This window comes from Procambarus clarkii, chromosome 24 (genome assembly GCF_040958095.1).
Source record: "Procambarus clarkii isolate CNS0578487 chromosome 24, FALCON_Pclarkii_2.0, whole genome shotgun sequence".
NCBI lineage: Eukaryota > Metazoa > Arthropoda > Malacostraca > Decapoda > Cambaridae > Procambarus > Procambarus clarkii.
The window spans coordinates 16,708,804-16,723,211 of NC_091173.1; the positions used below are offsets into that span (position 1 = coordinate 16,708,804).

Sequence of the window (14,408 nt, forward strand, 5' to 3'; positions counted from 1 at the left end):
ACAGGCTACTGCTTGGAGCGGCCCGCAGACCCACTCCAAGGCATATCCATAGCGAATAGGGATAATAAAATAAATGGAAACATAACCCCAGGAAAGAAAGCCAGGAAAATATATGGGAAGAAATGCAAATGCTATACCAACAGAAAAGCATTTAACGACACCCTGAAACCTCAGAAAGCAGTTATCAATTTGCACTATTCTTGATTGAACACCCAATAGTGCTAGGGACAGGGAAAGGAAAGGAAAGGGAAGGGGAAGGGGAAGGGGAGGGGGGCACTAGAAGCAAGGAACCAAACAACAACCCACAACCCAGTAGGGGACCACAAAGGACCCAGCAAAGAAATGCCAAAACTGAAAAAACAATTATTGCTTCCTGTGAACTTTAGTTCAAGTGACAGTTAAATCCCAAACAACAGTACATGTGAGAATGATTGTAGCCAGAATAAAACAGAATAGTTTTAAATATTTTGCAGCTAAGTTCTTGCTGTATGATGTAACAAAGTGGGAATGGTGGGAATGATGGTAGGAATTCAGTAAATGCAGGGAGTGGCCATTGAACAGTGGGAGATAAATATTGAAAAGCGATCAGCAGACATGTGCAGCAGACACTGGTGGACTGGGGGTTACCAAAGATGCAGTGGACAAAGGGTTGTGGATAGTGAAAAAATGGGTGGCTGACAGGCGTTTGCAGTCAGTGTGCAGTCGTTACAGGTTAATGGCTGGAAAAGTACTGGAAGGTAGCTTGTGGGTAGCAATTTGTCGGTGTGAAAAGTGGGCATGGCTATCAGCTGAAGGACACTGGGAATAATGGAAGGCTGTTAGCAGAAGCAGGCACTGTGCGATAGGTGATGGGCGGACCCCGCGTGCTAGGCGACGATGCTCTGTAATGGGTAGTTGGGTGCTAGCGTATAGGCATGAGGTGCTGTTATATACGTAACCTTCAATTATATACTTGTCTCCAGTGTCTACATTGCAAATACAGAATGCAGTAGTTTCTGTAACTTCTCATTTATAGTACAGTATTTAACTTTTTTTTATGTGATTTCTCCAACAATGGCACAACTTCCAGATTTATAGCCTTCATAACACAGTCAATGTCTCCAATTTGATTTAATAAAGGAGTAAGACAGCTTTTATTTTGCTCAGCATATTTAAGCAACCCTTCATTAGTTATACCAGTCGTATGTGTGTGGGGTATCTGCAACAGTTGCAACCTATGCTCAAAATGATTTCAGTTGAATGTGAAGGAGCTTCAAATAACTTTCTTCAGACATTAATGCCCACATGCTTAAAATGACTTAGGACAGTTATGAAGGGGGGTCTGGTAGCTGAGCGGACAATGCGCAGGACTCTTAATTCTGTGGCCCGGGTTCAATTCCCGGACCAGGCAGAAACAAATGGGCAGTTTCTTTCACCCCTGATATCCCTGTTACCTAGCAGTGAATAGGTACCTGGGAGTTAAGACAGCTGTTACAGAGCTGCTTCCTGGGGTGTGTGTGTGTGTGTGTGTGTGTGTGTGTGTGTGGGGGGGGGGGGGGGGGGGGGGAGACATTAGTTAGTTAGTCATTAGTTACAGTTGAGAGGTGGGCCAAAAGAGCAGAGCTCAACCCCCGCAAAACAACTAGGTGAATACTATAAATGCTTTTGATTAGACAATGTGAAGCATGAAATGAAAATTTTAGCAGGGCACTGTACTTTTGTACTTTTTTGCCTCTTAATCCACTCTCATACTAAGAACAATTGAGGTACACAGGCATAACACTGTAAACCAGGCATGGCAGGGCTGATCTCATCGAAGCTTTGTAAAATACTAAACAATTTGGAGGATGTTGATCGAGACAACTCTCAATAGGTCAGTGGATTCAAGCTCAACAAGCCACAATGTTGGAAATAAAACAAAGATGCTTTTTCACCCCTAGAATTATAAATCCATAGAACTGCTTTTAGGGAGATGTGGCCCCTCAGGTAAATTCTGGTAAACTATATACCAAAACTTGTTTCAAGACAGATTATCCATTTTTATTATTACCGCTTTCACGACATCAAACAAAAATGAACTACAACAGTGCTGATCTAACCACCTGACACCTCCCTCCCTTGCTAATGTCACATACATACCATCACATATAAATGTAATATTAATTACTTGCCCAATACTGAACATTGATGGCTGAATATGCTGAAGTTTATAGTAATGCTTTAATTATTACTGCATTTCAATCATTACCAATACTATACAATACTTAAGAGGATAGTATTTTCAAAATAATTGAGGAACTACAGTATAATACCGATTTGTTTATGAAAGCGCTGTGAAGTATTTTCAAATACACTACACCAAATTCGGACATTTAAAAAATTTCCACTTCTCCATCACATAACTGAACTAGAGATTTGACATTTTATGCGCACATTTTAACCCTTTCTGCAAATTTCACACTGCTCTCCAACACATTTATCACCAGGCCACCTATAACCATAAATCCACCACCCCACAACTCCTCGACACCTATCTTGACCTCCTCTCATGCTTGTGCACCAGTCCACCGTCATGAACCACGTTTACGGTCAATTTAAATGTTAACCTTGCATTAGGGCAGATTGTGAGAGATCATGGAAATGGCACAGAAGAGTGTTGGGCCGCCAGAGTAATGGCCACACAGATGGCAATCCGACTTTAAAAGAGACGTCAAATCACAGTCGGCTAACCGAGGACAGTGAGGGGTGGGATGTTTGTGGTTTTCTGTGTGGGTGTTATGTGCATATGTGAAATCTCGCCTATATGTACTTTACTTGTTTACTCGCTCAATCACTGAAGAGACAGAAAGGGGGGAAGAGATGGAGAGTTAGAGATGGTGGAAGACAAGATGAATAACCAAGCAAATGGTTTCACAAACATATATCGAATCTCTAGCACAAGCACATTTCATGCACCTGCATTATGTGATCAAGCCTTTGGACTAGCCATAATTTGGCTATCAATGTCGGGTGGCAAAAGAGGCCAAAAACAAGCCAGAAAAATTAACAAATGTGTAATATCCTTCCGATCACATAAGAAACCTTCGCAGACCAACTTACTGGCAAAGGAAAGACATTCAAAACAGGGCTAACGTCCAATGGGAATCGGACAATACAAGAAAACGGCCATCACAGTGGTTTTCAAATTCTGACTGTCCTTAGTTAAAGACTGGCAGAAATACTCATTTGTAGACACAATTTTGCCAATAAAATGACAAGATGTGCCTGCAGTAACCAGCAATTGAGAAGGTTGTGATTATTGACAAGGTCAATTATTGTTGGACCTTGTGAGTTGTGAAGGTGGAGGGTTGTGATTGTTGACCTTCAATTAACCAGGTTGTGATTATATAACAGTTTACTAATACTAACACCAGTGCCCTACTTCTCTCGGTTACTTTCCTCCCCATCCACAATGAAGTCTCATTAACAACTCTGCCTTAATATTCATGATATGGAAGTTCCTCATACCCCTTGCCTGATCAAAGAAAAGTCATATTATTGTTGCTCTATAAAGACCTTTTCCTCCTAATGATCTATTTCCCTCTCTTACTTCTCATCCATTATCTAATCTCTTCCATTATCTAACAATTATCTAAAAAAAGGGAGGGGGGGGGGAACAAAGGAGGTACTAAATTGCCAGAAAGTGAAGGATACTAGCTGGCAATTTAGTAAGTCCTTTGTACTATATTGTAAGTACAAAGAAGTTGTACTTACACGCCATTTTTTTTTTTTTTATATTAGCCATGTACTAGCTGCCTTCTGAATACCATTGTTCTTGGTTCAGGTACTTTTCATTGATCCATAGTGGAATCTCTCTAGTTTCTGACATGATTGCACACATGTGCAGCATGTGAGCTGCACCCAGGCACCCCCATCTTCCTATAGTCTTTTGTCATAGGTTTTGAAGGATGAGTATGGGGTGCACAATAAACTAGCCGCCTTCGGCGGCAAGAAATCGTGGGGTTGGCACACACTATCTGCTCATTTAACATAATCCCTCTTTCTATTACTCTGATATGAGAGCCATGTTCCTTGTTCAGTTCCTTCTTCCACGTAAGTTAATTGCCATCTTATTTTCTTAATTGTTTTCATTTGTCACTACTGTACTTTGTATGTGGTATCATACTGCCTCTTATTTTTCTTATGAACTAGTTTTGACATTTAACACTGTTTCTTCTGACACCTTCAAGAGAAAACTTGATAGTTTTCATCAAGAAGTGCTGGACCAACTGGGCTGTAATGGATACAGTATGTGGGCCTGTGGGCCGCTCCAAGCAACAGCCTGTCACAATGAAGTCTGTCAGACCAAGTTCTCACAAGTCAAGCCTGGCCTCTGGCCGGGCTTGGGAGTAGAAAAACTCCCAGAACCCCATCCAGATACAGTCCAGGTTCTCCTAAATTGTTGTTTCTTAGGTCCATCAGGTATCCTTTAGAAGTGTTATAGAGTTCTCTTGAACAGTGAGAGGCCAGCCAGTTATGCCCCTTATGTGTAGTGGGAGAGTGTTGAAAAGTCTTGGGTCTTTTGATGTTAAGAGTTTTCTAAACATACCTATTGCACCTCTAAATTGTCTATACAGTATACCTAGGTCATAAAAGTATTTATGTGTACGTCTGATACCATACTACTTGTGAGGGAGGAAATGTATATTTTTACCTCTCAGAATGTTTGGTAATGTGTTTATTTGTGATGTGTGTCTATGTATATATTAACACGTTGTACTGAATGGGGTGAGAATAGCTTGAGCTACCTCATCCCTTTGTGTGTATTTTACCTCAATAAACTTATTTCAATTTCAATTTCAATTTCAATTGCACCTCTGTATTTGAATGGGGCTATTTTGTACATCCTGCCATACCTATTGTTTTTTTATGTGATGTTTCTTCTGTGTGCAGATTTGGAACCAGTCCCTCTAATATTTTCCACATGTGAATTATTATGCATCTCTCTTACCTGCGCTCTAGAAAATATAGATTTATAATTTTTAATCAGTCCCAGCAATTTAGATTTTTTTTTTTAGTGTAAGCACTGGTTTAGATTTGCATTATGTACGTGTTCTTTCCAGCATATTTCTGCGAGATCTTGGTTTAACTGTTCCCTGTTAATCAGTTTGTTATTAAAAATTAGTTTGCTGAATTCTCTTGAATTTGAGATTGGCTGCACAGGTATATTGCCCATGCTTGTCTGAACTTCGGCTAGGTAGATGACTTCCGATTCCTGTTAGCTTGCCTTTCTCGTAGCTCATGTTAAGCCTTACTCTACTACATTTCCCCTGGAGCATGCTCTGACAATGATTTGCACCTTGTCTTGTTTATTGTTTTTATTTTTATTATATGGACATCATATGACCACATTCTCGTTTAGGTCTCACAAATACTATAGATTTACCTGAAATTGTCCCAAGAAGTTTCGCATTAAATTTAAAAATTATTATCGGATATTTTCAAAAGTTTCAAATGTACCTTAATTTTCATTTGTTTAACAATCTCATAACTGGGCTAATAACTATATACCTATTCTGGTGACAGTCTGATTAGCCCGAGTATTATTGCATGCAACCTGCAGGAACTACTGTAGTAAATTTAATTTACCAATTTCTGCAAATAAGAGGATTTTTTAATGTATGACATGAATACTGGTTGCTTATTAACTACCTTGCTAGCATTTAACAGAACAATACTGTATGCACTAAAAATAGTCTGAGCAACTCACCTCTTCTCTGAACCGCTTAACAATCTCTCCCTTTTTGCCGATGATGCTGCCCACTTCCTGCAACAAAAAGAAAAGTCTGTAAGTAGTCTTAAAAAAACCCAGCCTCAATTATCACACAAAAGTTGCAATACAGTACAATATTAAGATGAAAAGGAGCAGCTGTGTTTTGAACATGAGAGTAAGTTGTTTATCCCACACATCAGGCAGTGCAGTTGCACAGTATGAGATCCGTCTATGAAAGGAGTACTGTTCTTCGAAGGAAGGTAGGTTTATAAACTGCAGCAAAACAAATATTACATGATTGTAGTACAGTTTTATGGAGCCGTCAATGAAGCAAGGCGTTTAGATGCAGAAGGAAGGAATGTGCAAGGGCTATCCTGTTCTGAATACACCAGCCACATTGACAATATTGCTGGTTTCTATAGCTATTTCTAGTTCTCTTTGTAGGATGGCTAACCTTCATTCTGCAACAAATTTATTTTCTTTTACCCTTACTGTCCCCTTAAACTATCCTGCTTGATACCTGCTTTATGGGATTCTGGGAGTTCTTCTACTCCCCAAGCCCAGCTCGAGGCCAGGCTTGAACCTGGCCTCAGTTCATCCCCTATCCTGGCCTATCCATCCCCTATCCCACCCTCGCTCCACCGAATTTCCCGCTTCTTCACATTGGTGACAATCCCCCAGGTCCCCTCACTCCCCCACACCAGAGTCTTCAAACCTTTTCATCATAAGACAAGACGACAAGATGCTGTCAGACGAGCACTTCGCCTAAACAAAAGCTGAATATACAGTGCTGTCTATATGCAAATGTAGCAAACCGTGGCGAACATCAACACGTCTAATACAACCACGTTGCTTCCCTACTATATTATTACACAGTAACGAAGCTGAAAGGAAATATTCATACAAGAGGGACATATTTTACACCTTTGTATGATAAAAACATTGGATATGGTATCAAATGCTCCACTTCCACCCTCGCAATTCTCCATCGCTCGCATTTCTTTTTTCTTCACTCCTATTTCCACCCCCCACCCCCAAATATTTATCCAACTTTTTTTTTCTTTGTTATTCTTTTTTTTTCTCTTACAGTTTCTCCCTTGTCTTCTCAATCCCTCCCCCCTACTTTCCCACATCTCCAGAAAAAAAAGCGTAATCCCCATGGCTCTCTTATCCCCTGCTTGAGGCCTTGTCTGGCTTCCTCCAGCAGGTTCCACTAACAAGGTTCCCGATATGTTCAGTGCAGACCTCAGTGACATGTCGGGTCATCTTTTTGAAAGGCCATGGTGGACTTGTGCAGAGGACACCTCACAAACATGATAATACTGTATTTCTTCCAAAAGAGCCAATAGTGTCCTGTGTAGTGAACATCTGACATGGAGGGCTATCCTGAGGAATGGTCACCTTATGCACATATACCACTAGAATTGGGCGAGAAGAGCAATAGTCATTAAAGGAAGGCAATTGGGACAGGATGGGCCATTATCATCATATACATGAATTCAGCACCACCCTAGAGTCCATTTAGCAAAGCAAGTTGAGCACCGGATCCATTAAAGTACTGTACTTCTGTACTCGCCTATGTCAAAAATAAAGTATAGCTGCACAAGCAATTGTAGCATAGAAACCATTATAACCAGGCGAGTGAAGCAAGAGCCACTATAGTTAGGTCAGTGAGTGGAACATGGTCGCCATTGTAACCAAAATACTGTATATTTACTATTTGTTTGTATGCAGGATCCAGTCATTAACTCTTGGACCCTGCCTTTCTAACTGTCAGTTCTCTAATGCTTGATCCTGACATATTTTTATATTTACTACACAAAAGTGTATATCTATCGCTCTCTCTATCTCTCTCTCTGTGCCAGTGATGTGCGCAAGGGGGGAGGAGGGGCTGATAACCGAGTGGACAGCGCTTCGGATTCATAGTCCTGAGGTTCCAGATTCGATCTCCCGTGGAGGCGGAAGCAAATGGGCAGAGGTTTATTTCACCCTGATGCCCCTGTTACCTAGAAGTAAATAGATACCTGGGAGTTAGATAGCTGCTTCCTGGGGGAGTGTAACAAAAAGGAGGCCTGGTCGAGGACTGGGCTGCAAAAATGTTACGCCCTGAAATCATCTCAAGATGACCTCAAGAGAAGGTAAGAGACGCAGGCTTTGGGTTAGGGGTGTCAGGAATACAATAATCTTGTCTCCATAACCATAATTATAAAGTTATAATACTCATCTAGGGGAAACTTAATCAGTGAAGGTACAACCAAACATGTATGCAAATAGCGCATCAAAGCCTTGTGCCCAAACAGCATCGGTATGCTACAGCAGCATAAAATGCCACGATAACAGATACTCTCGTTCTGTCTTTTGTCACACTTGCACAATGTCCTGAGAAAATGGCATGTGTGCATGATATGTAACTGTTCTGTTTACATGTTACCTGCTTGATGGGGTTCTGAGAGGAGTTCTACTCCCCAAACCCAGCCCAAAGCCAGGCCTGACTTGTGAGAGCGTGGTCCAACAGGCTGTTGTTTAGAGAGTGGCCCCGCAGGTCCACATATCCACCACAGCCTGGAACTTCTTTAAGAAAACTATCTAGCTTTATCTTGAATATGTACAGGGTTGTTCTGACAATATTTCTAATGTACTGTACATAGCAACATACAGTGTCTATATTAAGAGGTGCTCCCATCACCGCATATATATATCAATGCAATTAAAGGATGATTCCCTTATGGTTTTCCTCACAATCAGGGACAGTAAGTCTGTTAGGATTATAGTGGTCCCGCTAGGTCAATTACTGACGACCTTCCCAGGACGCAACCGGCAAATGCTGACTAATTCCCAGGTACCCATTTACTGCTAGATGAACAGACATCAGGTGAAAGAAACTGCCCACATTCTCGGCCAGGAATTAAACCCGGGTACGTGGACTGGGACTCACCAATGCTGTCTGCTTGGCTGCACTTGTGTACTCGCCTAGCTGTGCTTGCAGGGGTTGAGCATTGGCTCTTTGGTCACTGCCTAATTGTTTCCATTTGTTAACTACTCTGACACTAAAAAAAATCTTTCTAATGTCTCTGACTCATTTGGGTACTAAGTTTCCATCTGTATTTACTATTTGTGCCTGCAGAATTGAGCCATTAGCTCTTGGATCCCACCTTTCTAACCAATCTATTTTTCCTCTATTATGTATATACAGTATAGTAATATTGTATATACATTTCTCTCTAACACGCACATCACCAGCCCGGAGCAGCTGACTAACTCCCAGGTACCTATTTACTGCTAGGTAACAGGGGCATCAGGGTTAAAGAAACTGCCCATTGTTTCTCGCCGGCGCCGGGAATCGAACCCGGGGACTACAGGATCACGCGCCCAGCGTGCTGTTCAGTCAGCCACCGGCCCCCCACACCGGTGTACTCACCTAGTTGTGATTGCGGGGGTTGAGCTTTAGCTCTTTGGTCCCGCCTCTCAACCATCAATCAACACGTGTACAGGTTCCTGAGCCTATTGGGCTCTATCATATCTACACTTGAAACTGTGTATGGAGTCAGCCTCCACCACATCACTTCTAATATCTTTGAGGCTCATTTATGAACTCAATTTCCACCTGTGTCCCCTAGTGCGTGTGCACCTTGTGTTAAATATCCTGTCTTTATCTACCCTATCAATTCCCTTGAGAATTGACAATAGAGAATTGTGTGTGTCTGTCTGTGTGTAATTACCTAAGTGTAGTTACAGGATGAGAGCTGCGCGCGTGCGTGTGTGCGCCTGCGTGTGTGTGCACACACACACACACCATGTACGTGCGTTGAGTCGACATCATCACCCACGAGCACCCAAGCTATATATCTCTCCGTTCAACTCAAAAGGCCCGTCACTTTATCTCCTTTGAGATGCCATCAGTCTATTTTCTTCAATTTCCCTGCCGACAGTCCACGAACAGGAACCCGGATGATACTATGAAGGTGTGGAGGATGGCGATGGTGCAGGGAGGGATCGAGGGAGGGAGGTAATAGTGAGGAAGAAGAGTGAAGTTGGTGGAGGGTGGGCGGTGATGGGTTGGCAGACCTGCGTGGTGGATGGGGAAGGAAGATGTAGTGAGGGAGGGAAGAGGAGGAACAAAGTGCGACTGTGATTGTGACTAATGATCAAGCGACCAACTACCACCACCACCACCACCCGCCACAGTTCTACCAGGGTGACGTCACCTGAAAAATATTGCCAAGGTACAGAAATGGATCCAAGTCCTTCTGCAAGGGAAATCGTGCAGCGAAGCAATAGGATAAAACTTGCGTGGGGAGCATCTTGGCAGAGTTCTGGACTTAAAAATTAACTCTTTGGCGGAAAATGTGGGGAAAAAAATCAAGTGGAATGACGTAAAAACAATAACTTTGTGGGGGGGAATTCTAAAAATTAGACGAGAAAATTCAAGTTTTTTACAATTTCGTTTAGATACCTGGCAAAGCCAGGTTTCGTTATAGAGAAATTAGGTCAAATGAGGTAAAGGCGGTTAAACTACCGCGTGTGCAAATTGTTGATGAAAGATAAAATCTGCTTTGAAGACATTCTAGGGATGGGATGCGGTGACGACACATGCTGGGGCGAGGCAGGCGAGAGATAGACCTTTACGCCCTAGCCTACTTCAAGCACTGGGATACTTTATACCCTACAGTGCTCGTGGATTGCTTTGCAAGATGGGTGCTGACGAAGCCATCCCACGAGCTGAGGGGGGAGGGGACACGTAGGAGGGTGAGGGGACACGTAGGAGGGTGAGGGGACACGTAGGAGGGTGAGGGGACACGTGAGGGAGAAAGGGGTGGGAGAGAGGGAGAAAGGGGTGGGGGAGAGGGAAGGGAGACGGGGGGGGGGGGGGAGAGGGGGAAGGGGAGGACACGGGGGATTCAAAGCCAGAGAAATTGCTGACCTGGAGAGTGCAACGATCCTTTACTGCTAGAATCCACTCTATAAAGCATTAAATTATATGGACCTATTAAAAGGTCTAAATCTGTATTCTCTAGAGCGCAGGTGAGAGAGGGACTGGTTCTGAATCTTCACACAGAATAAACATCACATGAAACCAGTAGGCATGGCACGATATGCAAAAAGCCCCCATTCAAATGCAGAGGTACAATAGGCACGCTGAAAGAAATATCAACATCATAGACCCATCATAGACATCAAAGACTTTTCAACTCTCTCCCGCTACACATAAGGGGCATCACTGGCCGACCTCTCACGGTGTTCAAATAAGAACGTGATAAACACCTCTAAAAGGTGAGAGGTGTTTATCGTGGAGCGAGAGCTGAAGAGACACGTGTGGAAATTGGGTTGAAACGGAAACTACAGTTGAATAAGTATCGAGGGGACGGGGGGGGGGGGAGGCGGAATCATGATACTGTACTGGAACTTGAAAACCAACCTCATGTGCAATGGAGAAATATATTTAAATTCAAGCTTTATCTACTTAAAATACGTGACAAATCAATTAATATATCAGCATACGATATATTTCAACCGGGATCATAGTAAAATAAGAATACCTAATGGAGGCCCCTAGCTTGTGGCTACCCTGTGGAGGCCTTAGAGAGACCTCAATGTACAGTGTTTGTCTTACACGAGACAGGGTTAACCTTTGCTATTAGAAAATGTTACCTTGTGATCCCAGTGGCAATGCTCACTAATGGACAATGTCATGCTGCTCCTTCAGTGTGTAGTGCCCCGGAGCATGACAGGGAATCAGGCTTTAGCAGTGTCTAGGGCAGTGACAACGAGGTATTAAGAGGCCCAGAAGGAGCACTGAATCTTGATCGCGTCAACATACAAAATACTGTACTATTACCCGATTAACCATACTTGTTGTCCATCATCCCATACGATAGCGTCCAAGCGCATCCTTTACTTTCCACTTAAGTTTCTCCTTCCCATTATGCCTCTGTCCACCCCGTCTCCTTCGTATTTGTCCTAGATTTTTCACTCCCTTTTGCAGCAAGGAGAGGAAAATGGATGGGAGGGAGAGGAAGGGGAAGCAGGGAGAGAGGATGGGGAAGCAGGGAGAGAGGATGGGGAAGCAGGGAGAGAGGATGGGGAAGCAGGGAGAGAGGATGGGGAAGCAGGGAGAGAGGATGGGGAAGCAGGGAGAGAGGATGGGGAAGCAGGGAGAGAGGATGGGGAAGCAGGGAGAGAGGATGGGGAAGCAGGGAGAGAGGATGGGGAAGCAGGGAGAGAGGATGGGGAAGCAGGGAGAGAGGAAGGTTGGAGCAGGGAGGGCAGGAAAATATTCCAATACTGCGGCGCTTACCCCCCCTGCCTCTCTCCACCATTACCCACCACCATGTCCCATCCCCAGCATCTCCATCCCCCCTCCCTCAAACAGGCGGGCGACAACCCCCCCCCCCTCTCCACCACCAGATAAAATCCTAATTTAAACTGTCTTCAGGTCGATATTCCACAACAATCACGGGCGGGACGAGTCTTCGATTTTGCCGGGGGAACGCGGTGAAAGGAATATTGATTGATTCAATTTCTCATTACAGAGCGAGGAGTCTAAGAGGAAGACTTTGAAATACGAGTCTAAAAATACGGCCCAGAGTGGGTGAGTGGGTAGGGGGAGATGTGGGAGGGGGAGAGGAGGGGGGCTATTGTGGTGAGCATATCTCACATTTCTGTCAGCGGGAGGCAGCCAGACATCGGACCGGTACCTCCTCTCCCAACTCTTCCTCTTCCCTCCTTCTCCGTGTCATACCCACTACGCCCTCGCATCACTATCTAAAATATGGTTACGCTTACCAGAAGGTCGACCTATAGGTCTAAGCAGTAGCTTCAACCAGTAGGTCGCTGTTTTCATCACTATACCATCATCTTCACAGTACCCAACACTTGCACTATGACAATAACCTTCTTTAGGTAGTGACTAATATTCACCAGAGCTCGACACCAATGACCTTAAGACAACTAAAAATCAAATCAATAAACGAGTCCCGAGAGTTAACATTAATTCCACGCTCGCGGCATAGTCGACCAACTTTCTGGCCTTCTCTATATAATATCAACCATTCACAATTTTGGAAAGTACCGGTAGGTTATAAAATATCCTCTCCAAATATTTCTGAGTCTGTCTTCACTTACACTCAGCCTGGTCACGAGCTATTTACGTTTGACAATGATATTCTAATGACATCATAATTGTGATATGTATCACAACGATAACCAGTTCACACAGTTTACATTGACAGCAAATGCATTCTATTAAGTTCTCTACACGATCCGTGTCCTCAAAAGAAAACACGCTCATAATTTGCGATGCCAGACGACAGTTACGATTGCACAAATCGATGCTGACAAGCCTTTTTACCACCTCGCAATAAATGTGCCTTTGTTCGAGGTGTGGAGGGTGTGTGGGGTTAAGGAGATGGGTTATGGGGAAGGAGGGTAATGTAGTCATGGGGGTGTGGGGGGGGGGGGGGGGAGGCGTTATGAGGTCATATTACAGGCTATTACCCCTAAACCATGAAGCGAAACCATACGACCGCTGGGTCCAAACCTGCTGTTGTCTCGTGAAGCCTAAGTGAGGCAGATAGGCAGCCCCCGGGAAGCCCTCCAACACACCTACCTGCCCGTCACAGCCACCACACACACACATCAACCACCACACACATCAACCACCACAGCCACACATCATCCGCAGCCACCACACATCAACACTCGCAAATGCCAGCCTTTGAAATTGGACTAACCCAAAAGGAAAATTTACTGCCTCCCTGGGACAACAAAGCAGCCCAGGAAAACACTCAAAATGCAGGTGGAATTACAAATAAAGGAGTAGCACTGCAAGACTGGGTGGCAGAACTGCACCCTCATACCACTGCAGTTATATGGAGACAAAACTGTGTGTGTGTGTGTGTGTGTGTGTGTGTGTGTGTGTGTGTGTGTGTGTGTGTGTGTGTGTGTGTGTGTGTGTGTGTGTAATATATGCTGCAATATTCCCAAGAGAAGATCAGGTGGTGGCTTGTACCGGTGGCTGCGGCGATGGTGGTGGCTTGTACCGGTGGCTGCGGCGATGGTGGTGGCTTGTACCGGTGGCTGCGGCGATGGTGGTGGCTTGTACCGGTGGCTGCGGCGATGGTGGTGGCTTGTACCGGTGGCTGCGGCGATGGTGGTGGCTTGTACCGGTGGCTGCGGCGATGGTGGTGGCTTGTACCGGTGGCTGCAATGGGTGGCGGTGGCTTGTACCGGTGGCTGCGGCGGGTGGCGGTGGCTTGTACCGGTGGCTGTGGCGGGTGGCGGTGGCTTGTACCGGTGGCTGCGGCGACGGTGGTGGCTTGTACCGGTGGCTGCGGCGATGGTGGTGGCTTGTACCGGTGGCTGCGGCGATGGTGGTGGCTTGTACCGGTGGCTGCAATGGGTGGCGGTGGCTTGTACCGGTGGCTGCGGCGGGTGGCGGTGGCTTGTACCGGTGGCTGTGGCGGGTGGCGGTGGCTTGTACCGGTGGCTGCGGCGATGGTGGTGGCTTGTACCGGTGGCTGCGGCGATGGTGGTGGCTTGTACCGGTGGCTGCGGCGATGGTGGTGGCTTGTACCGGTGGCTGCGGCGATGGTGGTGGCTTGTACCGGTGGCTGCGGCGATGGTGGTGGCTTGTACCGGTGGCTGCGGCGATGGTGGTGGCTTGTACCGGTGGCTGCGG

The 14,408-nt window shown here is 44.9% G+C and overlaps 1 protein-coding gene across 8 annotated transcripts in view; it reads right to left on the reverse strand.

Annotated features, from left to right (window-relative positions):
- mub (poly(rC)-binding protein mub) overlaps nucleotides 1–14,408 on the reverse strand; it is a 198,786-nt gene that overhangs the window by 19,574 nt on the left and 164,804 nt on the right. For all 8 annotated transcript variants that reach the window (XM_069330674.1, XM_069330671.1, XM_069330675.1 and 5 more), the window contains one exon: nucleotides 5,729–5,785. In XM_069330674.1, coding sequence (XP_069186775.1) covers nucleotides 5,729–5,785 — 57 coding nt within the window. The remainder of the gene's footprint in view (nucleotides 1–5,728; nucleotides 5,786–14,408) is intronic.